This window comes from Monodelphis domestica, chromosome 4, assembly GCF_027887165.1.
Source record: "Monodelphis domestica isolate mMonDom1 chromosome 4, mMonDom1.pri, whole genome shotgun sequence".
Taxonomy (NCBI): domain Eukaryota; kingdom Metazoa; phylum Chordata; class Mammalia; order Didelphimorphia; family Didelphidae; genus Monodelphis; species Monodelphis domestica.
In genome coordinates this window covers 289029051-289051782 of record NC_077230.1, presented here as the reverse complement: position 1 = coordinate 289051782, position 22732 = coordinate 289029051, and the positions used below count along the sequence as shown (strand labels likewise).

The following is a 22732-nucleotide window of genomic DNA, read 5'->3' as shown; positions in this document are numbered from 1 at the left end:
TTATAGTGAAGCTAGAATTGTAACCCACAACCAATTTTTAGATTTTAATCTACAAAAAGGTGATAAATCAGTATTTTAAGTACATCTACCCATTTTAACTAAAAAAAAAGGTGTTAAGTAATCCAAAAAGAGATAATCTAACCAAAGAAGGTGAGAACTAAAGGGTGGGCAGTCCTGGAGAAAAGCATCTGCTGTGATTGGTAGATGTGAAACTTAGGGGAGGTGACACAAGAAAAATATTCTTTAAAAAGAGGACGAAAGGCCAGAGGAGAGATAGATATTTTGATTCGAGTTTCGAGTTGGAGGCTCTGACTTGGAGGAGAGATTGGAAGACAGACTCTTGAGGAGCAACTGGAAGACAGACCCTTGAGGAATGACCGGAAGACAGATACCCAGACTTCTTTCCATTTAAACTGTAACTGTTGGTGAGTGAAAAGCTAACTTAGTGACCCTGCTTTTCTCTTCCCCTAACTGGGGCTTAGAAATTCTAACTGATATCAGAAAAAGCCAGGGTTTTCTCTCTCTCTCATTCCTTAATATCTTCCTTCTATTGTAAATATTGTAAATAAACTACCATAAATTCCATTTATTTTAGTAATTCCTTTTGGGATTTAGAAATTAAATCCCTGGCAACCACCCTATTATGTATTCAGAGTCCAACCACAATTAAATTTAACAACTTCTTAGATAGGCAGTAACTGTAGACAATAAACTCAGGGTAAGTCAGACATAGCAGCCAGAAGAGAAGTAACAGCACTAGTACCATGGTCAGATCACATCTAGAATGTTTACTCCATGGCAAGGAAGGAAATGGAGAGATTCAAATACATTTGGAATACTGAAAGAACTTTTTAAGGAAATGTTTTCTTTCAGTCATTTTAGTTGGGCTTTATGCTGTGATTGCATTTTTTTTAAACCCTTACCTTCCATCTTAGAATCAATACAGTATATTGGTTCTAAGGCAGAAGAGTGGTAAGGGCTAGGCAATGTGGGTTAAGTGACTTGCTTAGGGTCACACAGTTGGGAAGTGTCTGAAGACCAGATATGAACCCAGGACTTTCCATCTCTAGGCCTGGCTCTCAATCCACTGAACTGCCCCTCGGGGGGGGGGGGGGGGGAGCAGCTTTTTTTTGGCAAAGAAACTGAACCCATTGGCCATTTTCCTCTACAGCTCACCTGACAGATGAAGAAACTGAGACAAACAGGCTTGCCCAGAATTACACAGCTAGTATCTGTGGCTAGATTTGAATGCAGGAACAATACCATCAAGCTGCCAACTACACAATAGCCTGGTGTGGCACATTGGGAATCAAAACCCTCAGCTGGGTTCCTCTTTTTGTCATTATTGAGAAACTGATGACAAATCACTTGACTTTGAAAGCAGCTGATGATATAATGGGTAGAGTTGGGACTGGAGTCAGGAATATCTGAGTTTAAACATAGCATTACCTATTAGCTATGGGACCCCAGACGAGCCACTTAACTCATCTGCCTCTGTTTCCTTATCTGTAAAATGGAGATAATAAGAATACCACTTTTCAAAGTTGTTGTGAGGATCAAATGAGATAATAATTGTAAAGTACTTTACTAACCTAAAGTGTTACATAAATGCCTGCTATTGTTGACTTCTGTGGGCCTCAAGTTAACTCATTTATAAAATAAAAATGTCAGACAAGAAGGAGGAAGGAATATACGTCCCAGCTACAAAATTTATGTGATTATATTTCCTTGCTTACTATGGCTTAGTAAAATTCTTGCTAAGTATCCTAGTACAAGACCTTTTTGAATGATATACCATAATGAATTATTGAGAGGATTATTTTTATATAAAAATTCACATTTATTTGCTAGTACTGTTAATAATTTAATCTTTTTAGAGTATTTGTATTTCAAGTGTCCAGTATGAAGGCTATAACGCAAGGGAAAAAAGTTTATATGATATGCTTTTCTAAAGGTGAATAATGGTAAAAATGTTTATTTATCTTATTTTTTCTAATAGTAAAACTATTCTGTTGTTAGATTCAAAAGACTGACATACTGGTAGATTATTTAAACATTATTGCCCATCTTCATCTAAAATGGTGATATCTGAAGACAGAAACTGACTTTCCTAGTACCAGCTCTAACAAAATAGTTTAAAGATGGTTGGAAATCCAAAAACAAGTGACAAAATTATCAAAGAATTTATATTAAAATTCACAATTAAGAGCAGTAAGAGAGTAGATAGAAAGCTAACCTTCAGAGGATGACATAAGATCAAGTCCTACTTCTGACTCTTACTTTTCTCTTTAGGGAGCTTTCTATAAAAAGTCATAGATCTGGACCAAAAAAAAAATACCAGCAAAGGCTATATACTTATTAGCTATTAATATTTAAAAGTATAAAAAAGCATACTCACCCTAGCTCATATGATGCTAAACCTTCTTTAACTAGTTGGCTATTAACACTGTTTGGTATCATTCCAGGAGCACTGATAGAATCAAATAACTCAACAGATAGCACATTGTCTTCCAAAATTTCTGTAAAACCAGTAAGATAATTTAGAAAAAGCAATGTGTTTTTTTAATAAATTGTTTTTAATTTGAAAAAACTATGTAGTTATATGTATAATTTGAGGTAACATGTTTATAAATATACTATGATCCTCAGAAGGCTATCAAAGTGAATTCTGCTAGGGAGAGAGAGAAGTTGTACAAAAGTTTTAGCATCACTCACTAAAATATATATATTGTGTATCACTACTCAACAGACAATTTTGTGTTGTTTTCCTCTTCAAACTGCTAGGAGACTTTTTAAAAAAAATTGTAAGAACAATGGATATTTATTTAGAATTGACAGTTTATTTTAAAAACCAGGTTTCAATTCAATTTCTCAAAAGGACAAATTAAGGAAAATTAATTCATAAATCAATATATGTGTATATTTCACAACCTATATCAGCATATTTATATGTCAGAAAGTCCAATATATGACACCTTCAATTAGAAGCCTTGATTTCCTAGATTCTTCCTTATTCCACACTGACTTTTTATAAGAGGCAAATTAAAAAGGCATTTCTTTTAAAAACACCAAAGATAAAAGTTCTAGAGAACATCCTAGAGTTTAATGTATATTTATTCTAAACTTCTTTGCTTTTCATACCTATTTTGAATGAGAACCATAACCTTTTGGGCACTGCATGCTTCTGATCAAACTTTATGTTTAATTGCTATAGCAACCACTATTGCCATCACTCTAAGGTAAGATAATATTCTAATACATTTGAGAAAAGTAGTCAACAAGGGCTAAAAAAAAGTTAAAAAAAACTTATTTAAAAGAAATAAACATCCATAACCAAAATATTAAAGTATATAAAGGTGTTACAATGATACATCTATCTCTAGTTTACTTTCCGCTAGGATAATATGAAACTATATTTGTACTTGCAAATCTAGTAAAATCATACCATTTTAACAATTAATATTGCAAAGGTTTTTAGACAACTAAGTTATTTCCAAGCATCTTTCTAAGTGGCTCATAGTAAAAGTATTTTGCTGATCTGCTTAAAAAGAAATAATTTCTTCTAACAATCAACTACATATAATTCTCTCTTCCTCTTTATGTCTGTTCCTTGTTTTTACTTCCTTTTGTTCCTCTAATCAGTAGTATCAAATTCACAATGGAAGCAGGGGTCACTAATCCATTTTTAAGGACTCCTAGGGGGCGCATATTTGACTTAGTTTAAAAGTGAAATGTTATCTGTCTCACTGTATTTTTATTTACTTTATTATACAATTCCCAATTACATTTTAATATAGTTTGGATGACAGTTTGGAAGTGTTGTGGGCCACCTGTTGGATTCTACTGTTCTAATCCATCCATCTCTACCTCCTGTTCCCAAATTTCTCACTTATGTTTTTGGCTTCTTAAAGTTTATATCTATCAACCCTACTCCTAAGCATTATTAGTTCTCTTAGTGGTGGGTCCTCAAAACTTAAGAAGCTCAATTTATTGTCCTTCTCAAAGATGTGGCAACGTCTAATATTAAAGACTGAAAGTATCATGGGACCTGTACAATGATATGCAATTTTGTTGTAGTCCAGTAGAACAGTTTTGATGCAGATAAGTACAAATATGGAGTGATAATGATCAAATTTAATCACCTAAAATTTTTCTCAAGCCAAGGTTAAAAATCTTCTAACACAAAGAGAACATCCTTCTCTTTTAAGTACCTTAAAACTGTTTGAAATGTTTTGCAACATAAAGTACACTCTAATTAAAAATAAATGCTTATATTATTTCTAGTGACATACACACATAAAGATATCTTACTGATTACTGAACATGTCATAAATTTGTCATGAGTCATTTCTTCAAACTTTTCATTTGCTTCTTTAGACCATGGCTTGTTTTTTTTGGATGGTTCAATATGTGCCAATTTGCATTTAATTGCCTGTGTCAAATAAAATTTTCATGGTTATTTATTTCAAGCAATAAGTTAGGATTATAGTGAAAATTTTATACCATTTGGAGAAAAAAGACAACAAAATCTGGCTGAGAATCTCCACTAAAAAATTTTACAGAACATCAATTATAGTCCATTCAAAGCACCATTTGTTTATTTAAGGATTCAAAGACAGAAACAATCCCTACCCCACAAGGGGCTTTACATGGGAAACAGATACTTTTATACTCAAGACTAAGGAAAAGCTCAAGAAATTAAAAGACCATTCAGGCAAAGAGGAGACAATTTCTAAAGCAGTTAATATCTGCAGCAATATCTTTCTTCCATGAAATAGCAAAACTCATTTAGAAATGACCATGAGTGACTAAATATGTTTGTGGTAAATATAAAAAAAGCATACTAAATTTATGCTACTAATTTTAAATATACATTTTATGTTAATTAAATCTAGCATACCTTTTCTGGGGGACTCAAAAACTCATCCTTTACTTTACGCATCTCTTTAAGTGTTACTGTTGCAGCATTACCAAAGTCAACATATTTAACTTCAACTTCTCGACGTCCTGGTAAACCTTCAGAGATTTTAAAATCAAATAACAAATATTGGAAGTGTTAGTGTCAAACTTATTAAAAAATAACAAAATGCAGAAAAACCTGACATCTTTAACCATGAACTTGAAGGTTCTCAGGGTTCATTAATTTGGGTGTTTCTTTCATTTTTGCAGAAAGGACCATCCCATACTCCAGCAGAAGGAATCTGGTGGCCAAACTCTGGTAATGAGTTTAAAAATCATGAAGATAGATTAAAATCTCCTACCATCATGAGGATATTTCAATTTGGTGGGTTGATTAGGGTCTTAGAATTGTGAGAGCTGTAATACAAGTTATTCCCTGCCTGCCCTTTCCATTATTCCTTGTGAAAACCCTGTTTTATTAACAAACTTCCTTTCATCCTGGATTTTTATTCTCAAGGTCATTTTAACATAAGATACATTTAATTTATATATATATATCACTAAGAGCCAGAAGAGCATGACTCATGGAAGACACTGAGCTTGGAATTGTGGACATGACATATTCAAATGCAACAGATTAAAAAAGGTAATAAACACTGTGTGGTTGTATATGCAAGTCAGTGAACTAGATGGGAAGAGAAGCACAGTGTATTATTATAAAAGGAAAAAGAAATGATATTGAGGTAGGAATATTCTACAGACTACTAGGCCAGAAGAAGGAAACACATTATTTAGGAAAGATCACAAAACTGGAATGGGAAGATTGTTGGAAATATTTTAACTATCTGAACATTTGCTGGAGATTTATTTTGCTAAAGTAATAGTTGCTGATCAAGTTGTCTGCTTGGGTTTCAATATTCAGAAAAGTGAAAGAATATATAACAGGAACTGCTATTCAAAATTGCTTTAGTAGAAATGACTGAAATAGTGGAGAGGGTGGATTATCGTGTTCCATCTTGGATTTTATGATAGATAAGAAAGAGGAAGCTGACAATATGAAATACACTAGATTCTGGAAATGCAGCCTTCAAAGGGTCAGGGAAAGATAGGTAACATCCCATGGTAAAAAATTTCTGCAGATGTCAACCTAAGGCCAACAAATACTTATAAATGAAATTCTAAGTCATTCCAATGACAAAGTAAAGAGCAAGTTGTCTGAGGGGAATGCAAAAAGCATTACAGCAAAAGTAAGTCAGACACCAAAACAGATTTTTAGAGACATGTATAGGAGATGAAGGCAAGATTATTCAGAATACAAAAAAAAGTTATTTTGCAAGAACAGTGTTAAGAAACACAAGAAGTAAAACAAACAAACAAACAACAACAAAAAAAACCACAGCCAAACAACTATATGGCGATAAATGTCAAGGACAACAAAAAGGGCTTCAGGGATTGTACTAGGAGCAAGAAGAGGATGGATTTTTCTGCTTGGAAGGGACAGCATAAAAAATATGGAGGAAAAGAAGAATTTCTCAACTCTTACTTTGTTTCTTTTTTCTTTAGCCAAGAAGAATTATCTTTAAATTGAGAATAAAACAAAAATTTTAAATTAAGTTATGTGAAGATAAGTTAAATGATGGTAAAGTAGCACTCAGCTGTCTTCGAAAGGATTCAGGTCTGTAAGCCTAGATATTTTCCCAAGATTCTCAAATTGTAGATATTATAACTCAGCTGATGTCATTGACAAAAACTCACAAGCAAGGGTCAAACCTTTGATCATGGCACCCTAGATCAATTCCTTATACCTTATTCCTCTAAAACCTAAAACGTCATCCTGACTTTCAGTTCCCATTAGTATTGTGTCAATAACCCTACTCTGGCTATGTTTCTTTTCCATTCTTGACTTCTTAATAAATCAATTAAACACTATACTATCCTTTCATTCCTATATTTTTTTCTCTATCACTGTTCATCATGCTTTACCAAACTCTAACTCTGAATTTTACCTACCCTGTTCCTCTGTTGCTCCTAATTCAAGAAAAAATGGATAGACAAAGACCTTATGAGATAGCAAAAGTAAAAACATATGTAATAATCCTTAATTGATATGCACCAAATAATTCTAAATCTTAATTCATAAAACATTAATAGCAACACAAGACATATTTTAATAGTAAGCATCAAAAGGCCATTACTAGAATAAAGTAAAATAAAATGAAATGCTTAACAATAAAGAACAAACTATGACCAATTAAAGTTCACAAAAATTGATAACTAATCACCTACTATGATATAGTCAAGGAAGCCCTAGAAGTACTTGAAAAGAAATAAAGTATATCCATTATATTTTCAGACTCTATTACAATAAAATCAGAATTAAGTAGCACAAGAAAATTATAAAATACAAATGGAATCTATTAAGCACTAAGTTAAGAAAATAAAAATGATTACTGAATATTTAAAAAGCAATGATAATGTAGAAAATAAGAACTAGAGATTGAAATTTTTTTAACAAATTTACTTTTGAAAATTCGTTGGCAAATTGACTGGAAATAGAAATTAAAATCATACCTTATGCCATATATATCAGTGAATTCTAAGTGAATAATGAATAAACATATAAAAAAGGACCATAGAACATGGAGATAGTCATATCAGTAAGTAAAGATCAGTAAATAAGAAACTTTTAAAAACAGGAAAATGAATCATTTAACAAATATATTTTTGGAATCAAGAACACATGTGATACCCAGTGGAATTGCACGTGGGTTATGGGAGAGGTGGTGGGAGGGTGGGGAGGGAAGAAAAGAAAATGATCTTTGTTTCCAATGAATAATGTTTGGAAATGACCAAATAAAAATTAAAATATATATATATATATATTTTTGAAAAATGGTAGTAAATTTAATGCACATTTCAAAAAAAACAAACAAACCCCCCAAAACCTATTATGTGAAAGAAGTTTACAAGGATCACTCTTTTTTTTAATACTGGAATTCTTGCATTTGGTTGATTAAGATTACACAATTTTGTACCGAATATATTTAAGTCTGTGTTTATATAGAATATCATATAACTTCATGTAATTGGATTTATTCTACTAGATGATGAATAGACACAAAAACTAACAAAAATGCAAAAATATATATCACTTGTGGAAAGGAGATAACTTTTTTTCAATTCATGAAATAGAAGGAATTACTTTGAACACAGTTATTCCCAATAACAATGACATATGAGGGAATTAATGGGTTATTTGAAAGCTATATATACTTTCTTACTATTTACAAGCTCCTATTAAATATTCTGCACTTCCTGTGGAGTGAAATAAAGACTTTCCTAATATATGATTATCATTTATCACCATGAGAGCTGGGGAATCTCTTTTTCCAAACTTGAAAAGAAAGCTATATGCAACAACAAAAAATAGTTAAAAGGAAAAAGAAAACATACTGGGTAAAATATGTCAAATGACAGTTTTTGCAGATTTAAAAATTTGACAATTGAAATGATAGAGAACTTTTAGAAATTCACAAAATTTTGCCCAGGTTCACAATGGATAATGGTCATATGGATACATTTTCAGAAACACAAATGATTAATCATTACTTGAAAAAATGTGGAACAAATCAGTAAACAAGAATTTACTAAGAATCTACAATGTGCTGCCAGTACCAAGGCACTTTCATAATATTGATTCCATTTGTCCATTTCCTTCCATTAAGACCCAACACTCTGGTTTCATTCAAGTCCTCATATCTCTCACTTGTTTTACTGCAATAATAGCTTAACTGGTTTCACTATCTCAAACTTTCTCTTCTTTAATCCACACACTTATAATTGGAAGAGACCTGAGATGCTAGCTATTCCAATCTATTCCTTAGACAGAATGTTGCTCATCAGAGGAAATTTAGGGTAAGCAAAGTAACTCTGGTTATTAATTTTCAGCTCACGCAAAATGTACCTGCCTCATCCTGGAAGCCACATTTGGAATGAGTATATCAGTGATACTCCCAAGATGATATTCCTAAAATAGAATTCTGACCACTTCATTTCCCAGCTCAATAAACTTTTTTTTTAAACCCTCACCTTCCGTCTTAGAATCAATATTGTGTATTGCTTCTGAGGCAGAAGAGTGGTACGGGCTAGGCAATGGGGGTCAAGTGACTTACCCAGAGTCCCACAGCTGGGAAATGTCTGAGACCAGATTTGAACCTACAACCTCCCATCTCTAGGCCTGGCTCTCAATCCACTGAGCTAGCCAGCTGCCCCCAATAAACTCTTTTTCAATACAATCACAGATCTGAAACTGAAAGAGATTTATTTTTAAATATGTCCCTTTCACTTATATATACATATACATACATGTGTGATATGTGATATGTAATAAATCTTGACAAGCACCACAGATGAATGTTTTAGAAATTGTGTAATACTATGAAGATCCCAAACTGTTCATAGATCTAAAATCACTTTTCAACTCCAACATTTTTCTTTTGATGCTATACATGGTTGTAAAGCAAAGAACACTATAATCTCTAAATAATCATATCTAAGTAACTTTACATGGAAAAATGCAAAGTGGGTAGGTATAAGTAGATACAGAAACTATGACTTACATATGAAAAACATCATAAAAGACATTACTGAGCTCACACCATATTCTAAGATAAGATCAAGATGAATGTATGATTTAGACATAAAGGGTGTTACCATAAATAAACTAGGGAAACAGAACAGTTTATCAGACAGGTTTAAGGGCAGAATTTATGACAAAAAAGAGAAAGAGAACATTACAAGATAAACTGGGGGAAAATTTATAACAAATTTATCTGATAAAGATCTCATTTCTCTAATATATGGAGAACTAAGTCAAACTTTTAAGAATAGAAGTCATTCCCCAATTGAGAAATAGGCAAAGTATATGAACAAGTAGTTTTCAGATGAAGAAATCAAAATTATCAATAATCATAGGAAAAATGTTCTAAATCACTCTTGATTTGAGAAAATGCAAACTAAAGTAACACTGAGTAACACCTCACACAATTCAGATTGGTCAGTATGATAGTAAAGGAAAATGATAAATACTGGAGAGAAAAGGACAAAATTGGGACACTAATGCATTGCTGGTGGACTTGTGAACTGATCCAAACATTCTGAAGGCAATTTGGAATTATGCCCCCAAAGGGCTATAAAACTGTGCATATCGTATCATATACTATTATTAGATCATTATCCCAAAGAAAGAAAATTTTTAAAAAGGGGAAAGGTGCTATCTATTAAAAAAAATATTTATAGCAACTCTTTTTGTAGTGACAAAGAATTGGAATCAATTGGCAAATGGCTAAATAGACTGTGGTATATGATGGAACACTATTGCCCTTTAAGAAATTATGAGTAGGTACCATCTCTGAAAGAAGGGAAGAAAACAATTTGAATCTTATAATTTTGGAAAATGTATGTTGAAAAATGTCATTACATGTAATTGGGAAAATAAAATATCTTTGAATAAAAAAAGTCATTTAAAAAAAGAAAAGATGAGCAAGATAATTTCAGAAAAAGCTGAAAAAACCTATATGAACTGATGCAGAGTAAAATAAGCAGAACCAAAACACTATACACAGTAACAGCAATATCGTATGATGATCAACTGCGAAAGACCTAGCTATTCTCAGCAATACAGCAATCCAGGACATTTCTAAAGAATTTATAACAAAGAAGGCTACCAACCTCCAGAGAAAGAACTGTTGAAGTTGAAATGCAGATTAAAGCATATTATTTTTTGCTTTAATTTTTGGGGTTTTTATTTTGGGGTTTGTTTTATGAGAATATTTTCTCACAATAATGGCCAATATGGAAGTATAATTTTATGATTAGCCCAAATCAAGTTACTTACCATCTCTGGGAAGGTGAAAGGAGACAATTTAGATTTTATAATTTCAGAAAACTTACTTTGAAAACTGTTATTACATGTAATTGGGAAAGCAAAATATCTCAATGTAAGGGAAAAAAAAGACATTACTGAACATGTATGTATGTGTGTATATATATATATATATATATATATATATATATATATATATATATATATATATATATATAGAGAGAGAGAGAGAGAGAGAGAGAGAGAGAGAGAGAGAGAGAGAGAGAGAGAGATATGTAAAGGAAAAGGAGGTAGCAAAAATGAGACAATTCAAAGCCCAAGTCTTATAATATTAACCTGGAGATTATGAAAGAGTTAAAGGAAGAACTCCACTGGATAGATTATCTATGAAAGATCTAGGTGTTGTGGTGGATGGAGAACTGACCCAGATGTCAGGAAGACCCAAGTTCAAATCTGTCCTCAGACAGTTAGTGGCTGTGTGACCCTAGGTGAGTCACATCACCTTTATTTGCCCCCGTTTATTCAACTGTAAAACAGGGAAAATCACAGCACCTATCTTGCTGGGTTATTGTGGGAGTTAACATTTGTAAAAAGCTTAGCTTCCAAATGGGACATTGAAAAAAGCAAGCTTAGGACCTTGTATGTATTGGTGCTACATAAATGCTTCTTTCCTTCTCCCTCCCTCACCAATAGGCAACAAAAAAAAATTAATAGCAAAAAAAAAGTCATTATGGGTGAAATGTCAGAAAATCAGATCTTCTTTTGCTGATGGAATTCCAAATTGATACATTGTGGGAGGAAAATAATCATCATAAGAAAGTAAAAGTTAAAAAAATATTCATACCTTCTGACTCAATAATTCCAATGTTAGGAATATAGATTTTATTTATCTATCTATAATATATCACACACACAATTTAGCTACTCTGATAAATATAATGTTCAAAGACAATTTCAGAAGGACTTGATGAAAAATGCTATCTAACTCTAGAGACAAAACTGCTGAACTTTTGAGTGCAAAAGTTAAGCATAATTTCCTCACTTTTTCTCGCTTTTTTGTGACATGGCTAATATGGAAGTGTTTTGCATGATTTGACATGTACAATACATATTGCATTGTTTGCCATCTCAGTGAGTAGGGAATACTGGTGGAAGAGAATTTATTTTAATAATTATAGGTAATGTATGTAAGAAAGGCTGTAAATGCAAAAATGATATACAATTTACATTTCACAGCTATGGAACTATGAGTGACATAAAAATGTATTCATCAGGAGTCAAGATGGCAGCCTAGAAGGAGCAGAAGTTCAGACCTCTGAATACCCTTCCTTACCGATCACAAACTGAATGCTCCTAGGGGACTGAAAATCAAACTTAACAACAAGACAGAGCCAAGGAACCCTCTTGCTGGACTTAATTCAAAAGGTACCCCCCCCCCGAAAAGCTGGAATCCGAGAACACTTGGGTTTAAGGGGACTGCAGAAGGAAGGTCCCAGGATCTATCCCCCCTCCCACCTAGAGCGCTGAGACTCCAGTGGCAGTGGGAACTTCTGGGTGGGCAAAGGTTCTGGTCTGGAGGGTGTACCTTGAAGGCAGGGCTGTGCCAAGTTCAAAGCATCCAACACAGACAGCAGGGAAGGAGCTAGAGAGGGAGCATAGACCTGGAAGCCTGGCCAGAGCTGTGGAGATCCTCCATTTTTGCTCCAGTCTTCCAGGAGGTTTTGGAATCAGAGCACACCCAGCCCAACTAAGCTGAACTTAATCCCATCAAAAGTCTCCAGAACTCAGAGAAGCCCAAACTCCATACCTATCCCTCATTGACTGCTTGACTTTAATCCAATCAAAAGCCTCCAGAGGACAGGGAAGCTCAAACCCCCAACAACCCTCCCCTAGAGACTACATCAAGAGATATTCTATTAAAGCTCCAAGAAGGGAGTCTGACAGAAGCCCCCAAAACCAAAAAAATGAGAGGAGCAAGAGCACAGACAAATATGAAGAGTAAAGATGGGGTGAATATGAGCAAACAACAGAAAAAGAAGAAAGACATTACAATAGACAGCTTCTATTCAACAAACCAAATAGAGGGGGGGAGATCAGCAAACGATAAATCAGAAATCCCAGTGAATTGGATACAGGCTGTGGAAGAACTCAAAACACAATTAAGAGAGTCTGAAGACAATTGGGAAAAGAACTCAAAAACTAAGATAAGTCATCTGGAAACAGAGGCACTTGAACTAAAATGAGAAAATAGTGTCTTCAAAGCCAAAATCAACCAGCTGGAAAATGAGGCAAAGGAGATGAAAGATGAGGCAAAGATGAAAGATGAGACAAAGGAAATGAAAGACGAGGTAAAGAGGATGAAAGATGACCTTCAAAGAAAATCAGACCAGAAGGAAAAGGATGACCAAAAAGCCAGGGATGAAATCCAATCTTTAAGAACCAGAATACAACAACTGGAATTAAGTGACCTCACAAGGAAGCAGGACACAATGAAACAAAACCAAAAGAATGAAAAAATTGAGCAAAATATGAAGCATCTCATTCACAAAACAGACGATTTAGAAAATCATTCAAGAAGTGACAATTTAAGAATCATTGGTCTACCAGAAGACCATGACAAAAGAAAAAGCCTGGACATAATACAGGAAATTATTCAGGAAAACTTCCCCTATATCCTAAAACAAGAGGGAAAAGTGGAGATTGAAAGAATTCACAGATCACCCCCTCTATTTAATCCCCAACGGACAACACCCAGGAATGTTATAGTCAAATTCAAGAACTATCAGACCAAAGATATTACAAGCTGCCAAGAAGAAGTCATTTAGATACCACAGAACCACAGTAAGGATAACTCAGGATCTGGCTGCATACACACTGAAGGACCAAAAGCATGGAATATGATATTCCAGAAAGCAAGGGAACTAGGTCTACAACCAAGAATCAACTACCCAGAAAAATTGACTATATTCTTACAGGGAAAAGTATGGTCATTCAACAAAATAGAAGAATTCCAAGAATTTGTAAAGAAAAGATCAGACCTGAACAGAAAATTTAATGTCCAAGCACAGAACTCAAGAGGGAAATAAGAAAAAACAAAACAAAAGAAAACAAAAAAATTTTTAAGAGACTCAATAAGTTAAAATTATATGTATCTCTATATGAAAAGAGGTCTTGAAAAAAGGTAACTCTTAAAAACTGTCGCTATCACCTGGGCAGCTAGAAGAATTACACTTAGAGGGAACAGTGACAAACTGTATAGGATGAAAGGACAAGACATAAATAAGTATATAGATATATGGATGCATAAATACATATATGTGTGTGTATATGTATGTGTGTGTATGTGTATATATATATACATATATATATATATATGTGTGTGTGTACAACTAAAGCTAAAAAAAGAAGTTAATACTAAAAGAAATTGGAAAAGAAACAAATGGGGGTAAATTTATATGTCACAAAGAAGCTCATGGCAGGAGGGGGAAGAACATCAGTACACTGGAAGGGTAAAGAGGTTGGAGATAGAAAATACTCAACTCTTACATGCTTTGAAACTGACCCAAAGAGGGAAGAACAATCCAATCCATTGGGGCAGAGAATAGATTTGCGCCCTATAGGGGTGTAGAAGGGTAACAAATGGACTGATGGGGAGGGAAGCAGTACAAGGGAGGGAGAAGGTGGGGGGACAATTTTAGAAAGACTACAGGGAAAATAAGGAGGGGAATAAGAAGGGAGGGGGGTAAAAAGGGAAGTAAAATAAGGGTGGGAACTAGGGGGACTGATTATAAACAAACATTGGTATAGAAGGAAATAGTGAAAGAAGAAAAGGCAGGACCAGGAGTAGAAATCAAAATGCTGGGAAATACACAGCTAGTCATCATAACTCTGAATGTGAATGGAATGAACTCACCCATAGAACACAAGCGAATAGCAGAGTGGATTAGAATCCAAAACCCTACTATATGCTGTTTACAAGAAACACACAAAGGAAGATAGATACGCATAGGGTGAAAGTAAGAGGATGGAGCCAAATCTACTGGGCATCAACTGATAAAAAGAAGGCAGGAGTCACAATCATGATATCTGACAAAGCCGAAGTAAAAATAAATCTAGTTAAAAAAGATAGGGAAGGTGATTACATCCTGATAAAAGGCAGTATAGACAATGAGGAAATATCTGTACTCAACATGTATACACCAAATGGCAGAGCATCCAAACTTTTAAAGGAGAAACTAGAGGAGCTCAAGGATAAAATAGACAGAAAAACTATAATAGTGGGAGACCCGAACCTTCCTCTATCCGAACTAAATAAATCAAACCAAATAATAAATAAGAAAGAGGTAAGAGAAGTGAATGAAATCTTAGAAAAATTAGGAGTTAGTAGATATGTGGAGAAAAATAAATAGGGACAAAAAGGAATATACCTTCTTTTCAGCAGCACATGGTACATTCACAAAAATTGACCATGTATTAGGGCATAAAAACATTACAAATGAGTGCAAAAGGGCAGAAATAATAAATGCAACCTTCTCAGATCATAATGCAATGAAAATAATAATTAGTAAGGATACATGGAGAGGTAAATCAAAAATTAATTGGAAATTAAACGATTCTCCAAAACCGGTTAAAGAACAAGTCATAGAAACAATAACTTCATTGAAGAAAATGACAATGATGAGACATCCTTTCAAAACCTATGGGATGCAGCCAAAGCAGTACTCAGGGGGAAATTTATATCCTTGAGTTAATATATTAACAAATTAAGAAGGGAAGAGGTCAATGAATTGGGCATGCAAATTAAAAAACTAGAAAGCGAACAAATTAAAAATCCTCAGATGAAGACTAAATTAGAGATCCTAAAAATCAAAGGAGAAATTAATAAAATTGAAAGTCAAAGAACTATTGATTTAATAAATAAGACTAGAAGCTGGAATTTTGAAAAAACAAATAAAATAGACAGAGTACTAGTCAGTCTAATTTAAAAAAGCAAAGAAAAAAACCAAATTGACAGTATCCAAGATGAAAAGGGAGACCTCACCTCTAATGAAGAGGAAATTAAGGCAATCATTAAAAACTATTTTGCCCAATTGTATGGCAACATATATGGCAATCTAGGTGATAGGGATGAATACTTACAAAAATATAAATTGCCTAGACTAACAGAGGAAGAAATAAATTACTTAAACAACGCCATATCAGAAAAAGAAATTGAACAAGCCATCAAAGAACTCCCTAAGAAAAAATCCCCAGGTCCAGATAGTTTCACAAATGAATTCTATCAAACATTCAAAGAACAACTAATCCCAATATTATACAAACTATTTGACAGAATAAGCCAAGAAGAAGTTCTACCAAATTCATTTTACGACACAAACACGGTACTGATTCCAATAGCCAGGCAGGTCAAAAACAGAGAAAGAAAACTATAGACCAATCTCCCTAATGAATATAGATGCAAAAATCTTAAATAGGATACTAGTAAAAAGACTCTAGCAAGTCATCACAAGGGTTATTCACTATGACAAGGTAGGATTCATACCAGGAATGCAAGGATGGTTCAACATTAGGAAAACTATCCACATAATTGACCATATTAACAAGCAAACTGACAAAAATCACATGATTATCTCAATAGATGCAGAAAAAGCCTTTGGTAAAATACAACACCCATTCCTATTGAAAACACTAGAAAGTATAGGAATAGAAGGGCCTTTCCTAAAAATAATAAACAGTATATACCTAAAACTATCAGCAAACATCATCTGCAATGGGGAAAAACTAGAACCTTCCTAATAAGATCAGAAGTGAAACAAGGATGCCCATTATCACCCTATTATTTAACATTGTACTAGAAACACGAGCAGTAGCAATTAGAGAAGGAAAAGAAATTGAAGGTATTAAAATTGGTAATGAGGAGACCACGCTATCACTCTTTGCGGATAATATGATGGTATACTTAAAGAATCCCAAAGAATCAACCAAAAAGCTAGTCAAAATAACCAACAACTTTAGCAAAGTTGAAGGATACAAAATAAACCTGCATAAGTCATCAGCATTTCTATATATCTCCAATCCATCTCAGCAGCAAGAATTAGAAAGAGAAATTCCATTTTAAATCACCCTAGACAATATAAAATCTATCTGCTGAGACAAACATAGGAACTATATGAACACAACTACAAAACACTCTCCACACCATTAAAACTAGATCTAAACAATTGGAAAAACATTGACTGCTTATGGGTGGGACGAGCTAACATAATAAAAATGACAATCCTGCCCAAATTAATTTACTTTAAATAAGTGCCATACCCACTGAACTACCAAAAAACTTCTTTACAGAATTAGAAAAAAAAACCATAACAAAGTTCATTTGGAAGAACAAAAGATCAAGGATATCCAGGGAAATCATGAAAAAAAAATGCAAAGGAAGGAGGACTTGCAGTCCCAGATCTCAAACTATACTATAAAGCAGTGGTTATCAAAACAATTTGGTACTGGCTAAGAGACAGAAAGGAGGATCAGTGGAATAGAGTTGGGGTAAATGACTTCAGCAGGACGGTCTATGATAAACCCAAAGATCCCAGTTTTTGGGACCAAAACCCACTTTTTTATGAAAATTGGAAGACAGTATGGGAGAGATTAGGTTGGATCAACACCTCACACCCTACACCAAGATAAACTCAGAATGGGTGAATGACCTAAATATAAAGAAGGAAACTATAAGCAAATTAGGCAAACACAGAATAGTATACTTGTCAGATCTTTGGGAAAGGAAAGACTTTAAAACCAAGCAAGAGCTAGAAAAAAATCACAAAATGTAAAATCAATAATTTTGACTACATCAAATTAAAAAGGTTTTGTACAAACAAAACTAATGCATCCAAAATTAGAGGGGAAGCAACACATTGGGAAACAATCTTCATTACAAAAACCTCTGACAAAGGTCTAATTACTCAAATTTGTAAAGAGCCAAACCAGTTGTACAAAAAAATCAAGCGATTCTCCAATTGATAAATGGGCAAGGGACATAAACAGGCAGTTCTCAGCCAAAGAAATCGAAACTATTAATAAGCACATGAAAAAGTGTTCTACATCTCTTATAATCAGAGAGATGCAAATCAAAACAACTCTGAGGTATCACCTCATACCTAGCAGATTGGCTAACATGACAGCAAAGGAAAGTAATGAATGCTGGAGGGGATGTGGCAAAGTAGGGACACTAATTCACTACTGGTGGAGTTGTGAAATGATCCAACCATTTTGGAGGGCAGTTTGGAACTATGCCCAAAGGGCACTAAAAGACTGTCTGCCCTTTGATCCAGCCATAGAGCTGCTGGGTTGGTACCCCAAAGAGATAACAAGGAAAAAGACTTGTACAAGAATATTCATAGCTGCGCTCTTTGTGGTGGCAAAAAATTGGAAAATGAGGGGATGCCCTTCAATTGGGGAATGGCTGAACAAATTGTGGTATCTGTTGGTGATGGAATACTATTATGCTAAAAGAAAGAATAAAGTGGAGGAATTCCATGGAGACTGGAACAACTTCCAGGAAGTGATGGAGAGTGAGAGGAGCAGAACCAGGAAAACATTGTACACAGAGAGTGATACACTGTGGTACAATCGAATGTAATGGACTTCTCCATTAGTGGCAATGCAGTGATCCTGAACAACTTGGAGGAACCTACAAGAAAAACCACTATCCACATCCAGAGGAAACACTGTGGGAGTAAAAACACCAAAGGAAAACAACTGCTTGAATACATGGGTCGAAGGGATATGGTTGGGGATGTAGACTCAGTGAACATCCTGGTGTAAACAACAACATGGAAATAGGTTCTGATCAAGGACACAAGTAATACCCAATGAAATTGTGTGTTGGCTGTGGGAAGGGTGGGTGGAGGGGAAGGAGGGAAATAATGTGATTATAAAAATAAACTAATTCAAATGGAAAAAAATATATTTATCTATCAATTGTAACTGTAATTTTTCTGCAGTGATTTTGACTGCCATAAAATATTTATGTAACACAGGTTTCTAGTAACAAGTTATTTCTTCATGAAATTCGATACTAAACATTTGGTGTTTGTTCTAGGTACACATATATACAAATTTTAGAAGAGACATAGTAGAATATCAATATAATGCTGTGCTGGGGCAACTAGCTGGGCTCAGTGGATTGAGAACCAGGCCTAGAGATAAGAAGTCTTGGGTTCAAATCAGAACTCAGACACTTCCTAGCTGTGTGATCCTGGGCAAGTCACTTAATCCCCATTGTCTAGCCCTTATTGGTCTACCTTGGAGCCAATATACAGTATTGATTCTAAAATGGAAGATAAGGGTTTAAGACACAGACAGATAGACAAGACAAACACACACACACACACACACACACACACACACACACAAACTATGCCACTAAAATTCAGTAAAAAGTTATTTTGTAGACTGATGATCTATTTTATGATAGACTATTTTACTTAAGTGGTCATATTCTTACTATATTTTTTACAGGCTTATCCTATATATCCTATATAACAGTAGTCTAATCCTGAATTTAAGAGGGAATGTATTAAATTAAGAAAGCATTACACAGGATAAATTAAAACAGAGCAAGTTAGCTCTTTGGGCAAAGGTAATAAGACTACTTAGCCTGAAGAAGAAAGCAGATTGGAGATAAAAACTGAGTAAGTCCACAATTGTTTAGAAAAAGAGTATTGTATTTTTTTTTATCACATTTGTATATTAGGAACAGTACCTTAACATAAAAATATTTTTCACAATTTATCACATTACTACTTTCTGTTGTCTTGTACCATTCTTCTTGGATTTTTCCAGACCAAAGTTTTTTAACTAGAAAAGACATATACAATGGAAAACAAAAGAATAAGAGTAGCCAGCTTCCCATTCCCAAACTTTAATCTCTAACCTCTGAAGATTCACAGAGGATAGGAAGAAAAGGTGATTAAAAACCAAAGTTAAACTATTTCCTCTCCTTTATCAGTCTGCATCAACTTAAATTTTGCCATTTTTTAGCTTTATATCTAAAATGTCTTTAAGTTTTAGAGAAAGTTCTCCACCAGGAGCCTCTGTACTAATGAAATAAAAAATCTAGTCAGAAATAAAACAAACAATATCTTTGTACAAATGGCATGTATGTCCTTACCAATGACTTGTGCCCTATACCAGACTCCATCTTCAAATTTAGCTATGCAGGCTTGACCTTGAACTGGACAAAGGATTTCCAGATTTTCTCCATCTTCATTTTTATAGACTTCTTCAATTTTCTTCAGGAGAACTAAAAAGTCTAAGCTTTCTATCTAAGTAATGAAAAAGGGAAATATTCTTCATCAGTTTCACAGTAAGCTGCACATACTCAAAAATGTTATTTCTTAACACTTGGAATAAAAAATCATAAGTATTATAGTACTATTCATAAACTAAACTAAACATGTAAAGTTTTAAAACTAAAATAACACATTACATTAGACTAGAGATATTGATTAGATCTGTGGTTTCTAATAGACAGCTCCCTCTCCTACGTAGATTAGCATCTTTCCTACAACTTAGTCTCAGAGAGTTGCCTAGAGCTATGGTGTCAAACTCAAATAAAGATAAGAGTCACTAAACCATAAATAAGGATCCTTGACAGGTGACATATTAATTTATTTTAAAATGTCATTTTTACATGTTTTATTATATTTTAATTAGTTAAATATTTCAGAATTATATTTTAATCTGATTCACACTACCTGTTTAACACCTCTGGCATAAGGTTAATTGACATGCCTAGGATCACAACCAATAGGTGTCATAGGCTGAACCTGAACCCAGATCTTTAGAGTTCTAAGGTCACCAACTTTTTTATCAACCAAGACAGGCAGTATTTCTTAAATTAACAGGTAGGATGGATTTACATAGTTGTGCTTACATTTGTATGTTGACAATTTTGCTTTCAGAAGGCTACTTTAACAGCTGTTCATAAATTAGATTATTATAAATCTAATATTTTAAATTTTAAGAGACCTTGTTATTTTTATGGAATTGCATTCTAAGTAACTTTATAATTTTAAGAACTCTTTTTGCAAAGTAAATCAATCCAGTACCTACATTCTATGAAATTTTGATTTTTTAATATTCTAATTTCTTTCTAGTGAGGTTTATCCCTAGGCAAGCTATAATTAAAAACAATTGAGATACATCATAGTTCAAGATTTATAAAGTATTTTCCTAATGACAACTCTGAAGTAGGTAGTATACATACAATCTCTATGAATAAGTCATCTATGGTTTAGAGAGATGAATTTCCCCAGGGGCACAGATGTAGTAGCTATCAGAGCTAGGATCTGAACACAGGTTTTCTGATTCCACAATCAGTACTTTAGGCATAAATTGATATAATACACACAAACTTATGCACTTTTCTGATAGGACTGCTAAATGCCCTCAAAACCATGTCATGTTTGCAATTGTAGCCTCTATACAGATGTAATCATCTACCAGAGCCAGGAAGATCCATCTTAAAGAGTTAACATCTGGCCTTAGTTCAAATCTGTATGATTCTGGGCAAATCACTTGACCCTGTTTGCCTCAGTTTCCTCATCTAGCAAATGAGCTGAAGGAGGAAATGGCAAACTACTCCATTATCTTTGCCAAGAAAATCCCAAATGGAGTCACAAAGAGTTGAATGTGACTGAAACAACTGAACAAAAGTGGGAATAACAAGACTATTTCCCTAATTCCTAACATGCTTTTCGTAGGCAAATATATGTACATACACATACACAAAAGCACAAAGAAGGAGCCAATCTTCAACCTAAAAAAAAACCGAAACCAATCTACAAATCCAAGAGGGGATTATTTTTAATCCTACATTTGAAACAATGTGATTTTGAGATGATTCAGTGGTAGTATCAGAAAATTTCAAGATGCAGACGTTATACCATCAAAGTAGCTGGTATAAAAGAAGTGACACTTCTGTTACTTATATAGAATATTAATATTTCTCTCCTTTGTCAACAGAATTAACTGATGATTTCAAACATCATAATGTAAGTACACAAAGTAGTTCCAATTTATATCGTTTCACAATACATTAAGGGACCCATCATTTAAACTGGTTTATATAGACCTTCTACAGACACAAAGCATACTTATTTCAATCTGGTAAAGCACTTCTCCAAACATAGGCTGGTCCTTAGATACATAGTCTATGCTCCAAGGCATATCCTACTATATCGACTGACTACACCCTCCCTTTCTACTAACACAGCCTTTAACTTGAGAGGTAAAAATTCATTTTGTATTAATTGGTAGACAATGGAAAGTAGTATGCCATGGATTTTCTAGATCCCAGGCTATTAAGAAATCATTGACAGGGACACTGAAGGGAAGGGATGAATCATATAACTGTTACTCTATTTCCCTAAATGGGTAGAGAATAAGTGGAAATTAGCTTCTCACTTCAAATGCTGTGCCCAACAAACACAGTAGTTTATGTGAAAGCAAAATCATGGTCATTCTTAGGATAGAAAGAAGAACACTATCTGATTTTGTTAACATGGGGAACTCCTGGGAAGAACAGAATCTCTCTACTAATGCAAGTCAGCACCGTCCCTTCAATTTATATGCTTAGAAATTCATCTCAGGCCTCAAGAAATAAAGTCACAGCCAATGTGTATGTGTAAGAAAAGGAATCAGAATCCTAACTTTGAGGCTAGTTCACCATCCACATTGCCATGATGACTCTGGTCACATTAAATGCCTTTAAAATTTTTTTTAAAAAATAAGAGATGGGGCAGCTGGGTGGCTCGGTGGATTGAGAGTCAGGCTCAGAGACAGGTCATGGGTTCAAATCTGGCCTCAGACACTTCCTAGCTGTGTGACCCTGGGCAAGTCACTTGACCCCTATTGCCTAACCCTTTCCACTTTTCTGCCTTGGAACCA

General features: G+C 34.1%; 1 protein-coding gene across 2 annotated transcripts in view; it reads right to left on the bottom strand.

Annotated features, from left to right (window-relative positions):
* Positions 1-22732, bottom strand: part of RNF17 (ring finger protein 17) — a 132635-nt gene that overhangs the window by 40272 nt on the left and 69631 nt on the right. For both annotated transcript variants that reach the window (XM_007495180.3, XM_001374679.4), the window contains exons 17-20: positions 19953-20106; positions 4901-5016; positions 4312-4432; positions 2399-2519 (exon numbers count right to left, since the gene is read on the bottom strand). In XM_007495180.3, coding sequence (XP_007495242.1) covers positions 2399-2519; positions 4312-4432; positions 4901-5016; positions 19953-20106 — 512 coding nt within the window. The remainder of the gene's footprint in view (positions 1-2398; positions 2520-4311; positions 4433-4900; positions 5017-19952; positions 20107-22732) is intronic.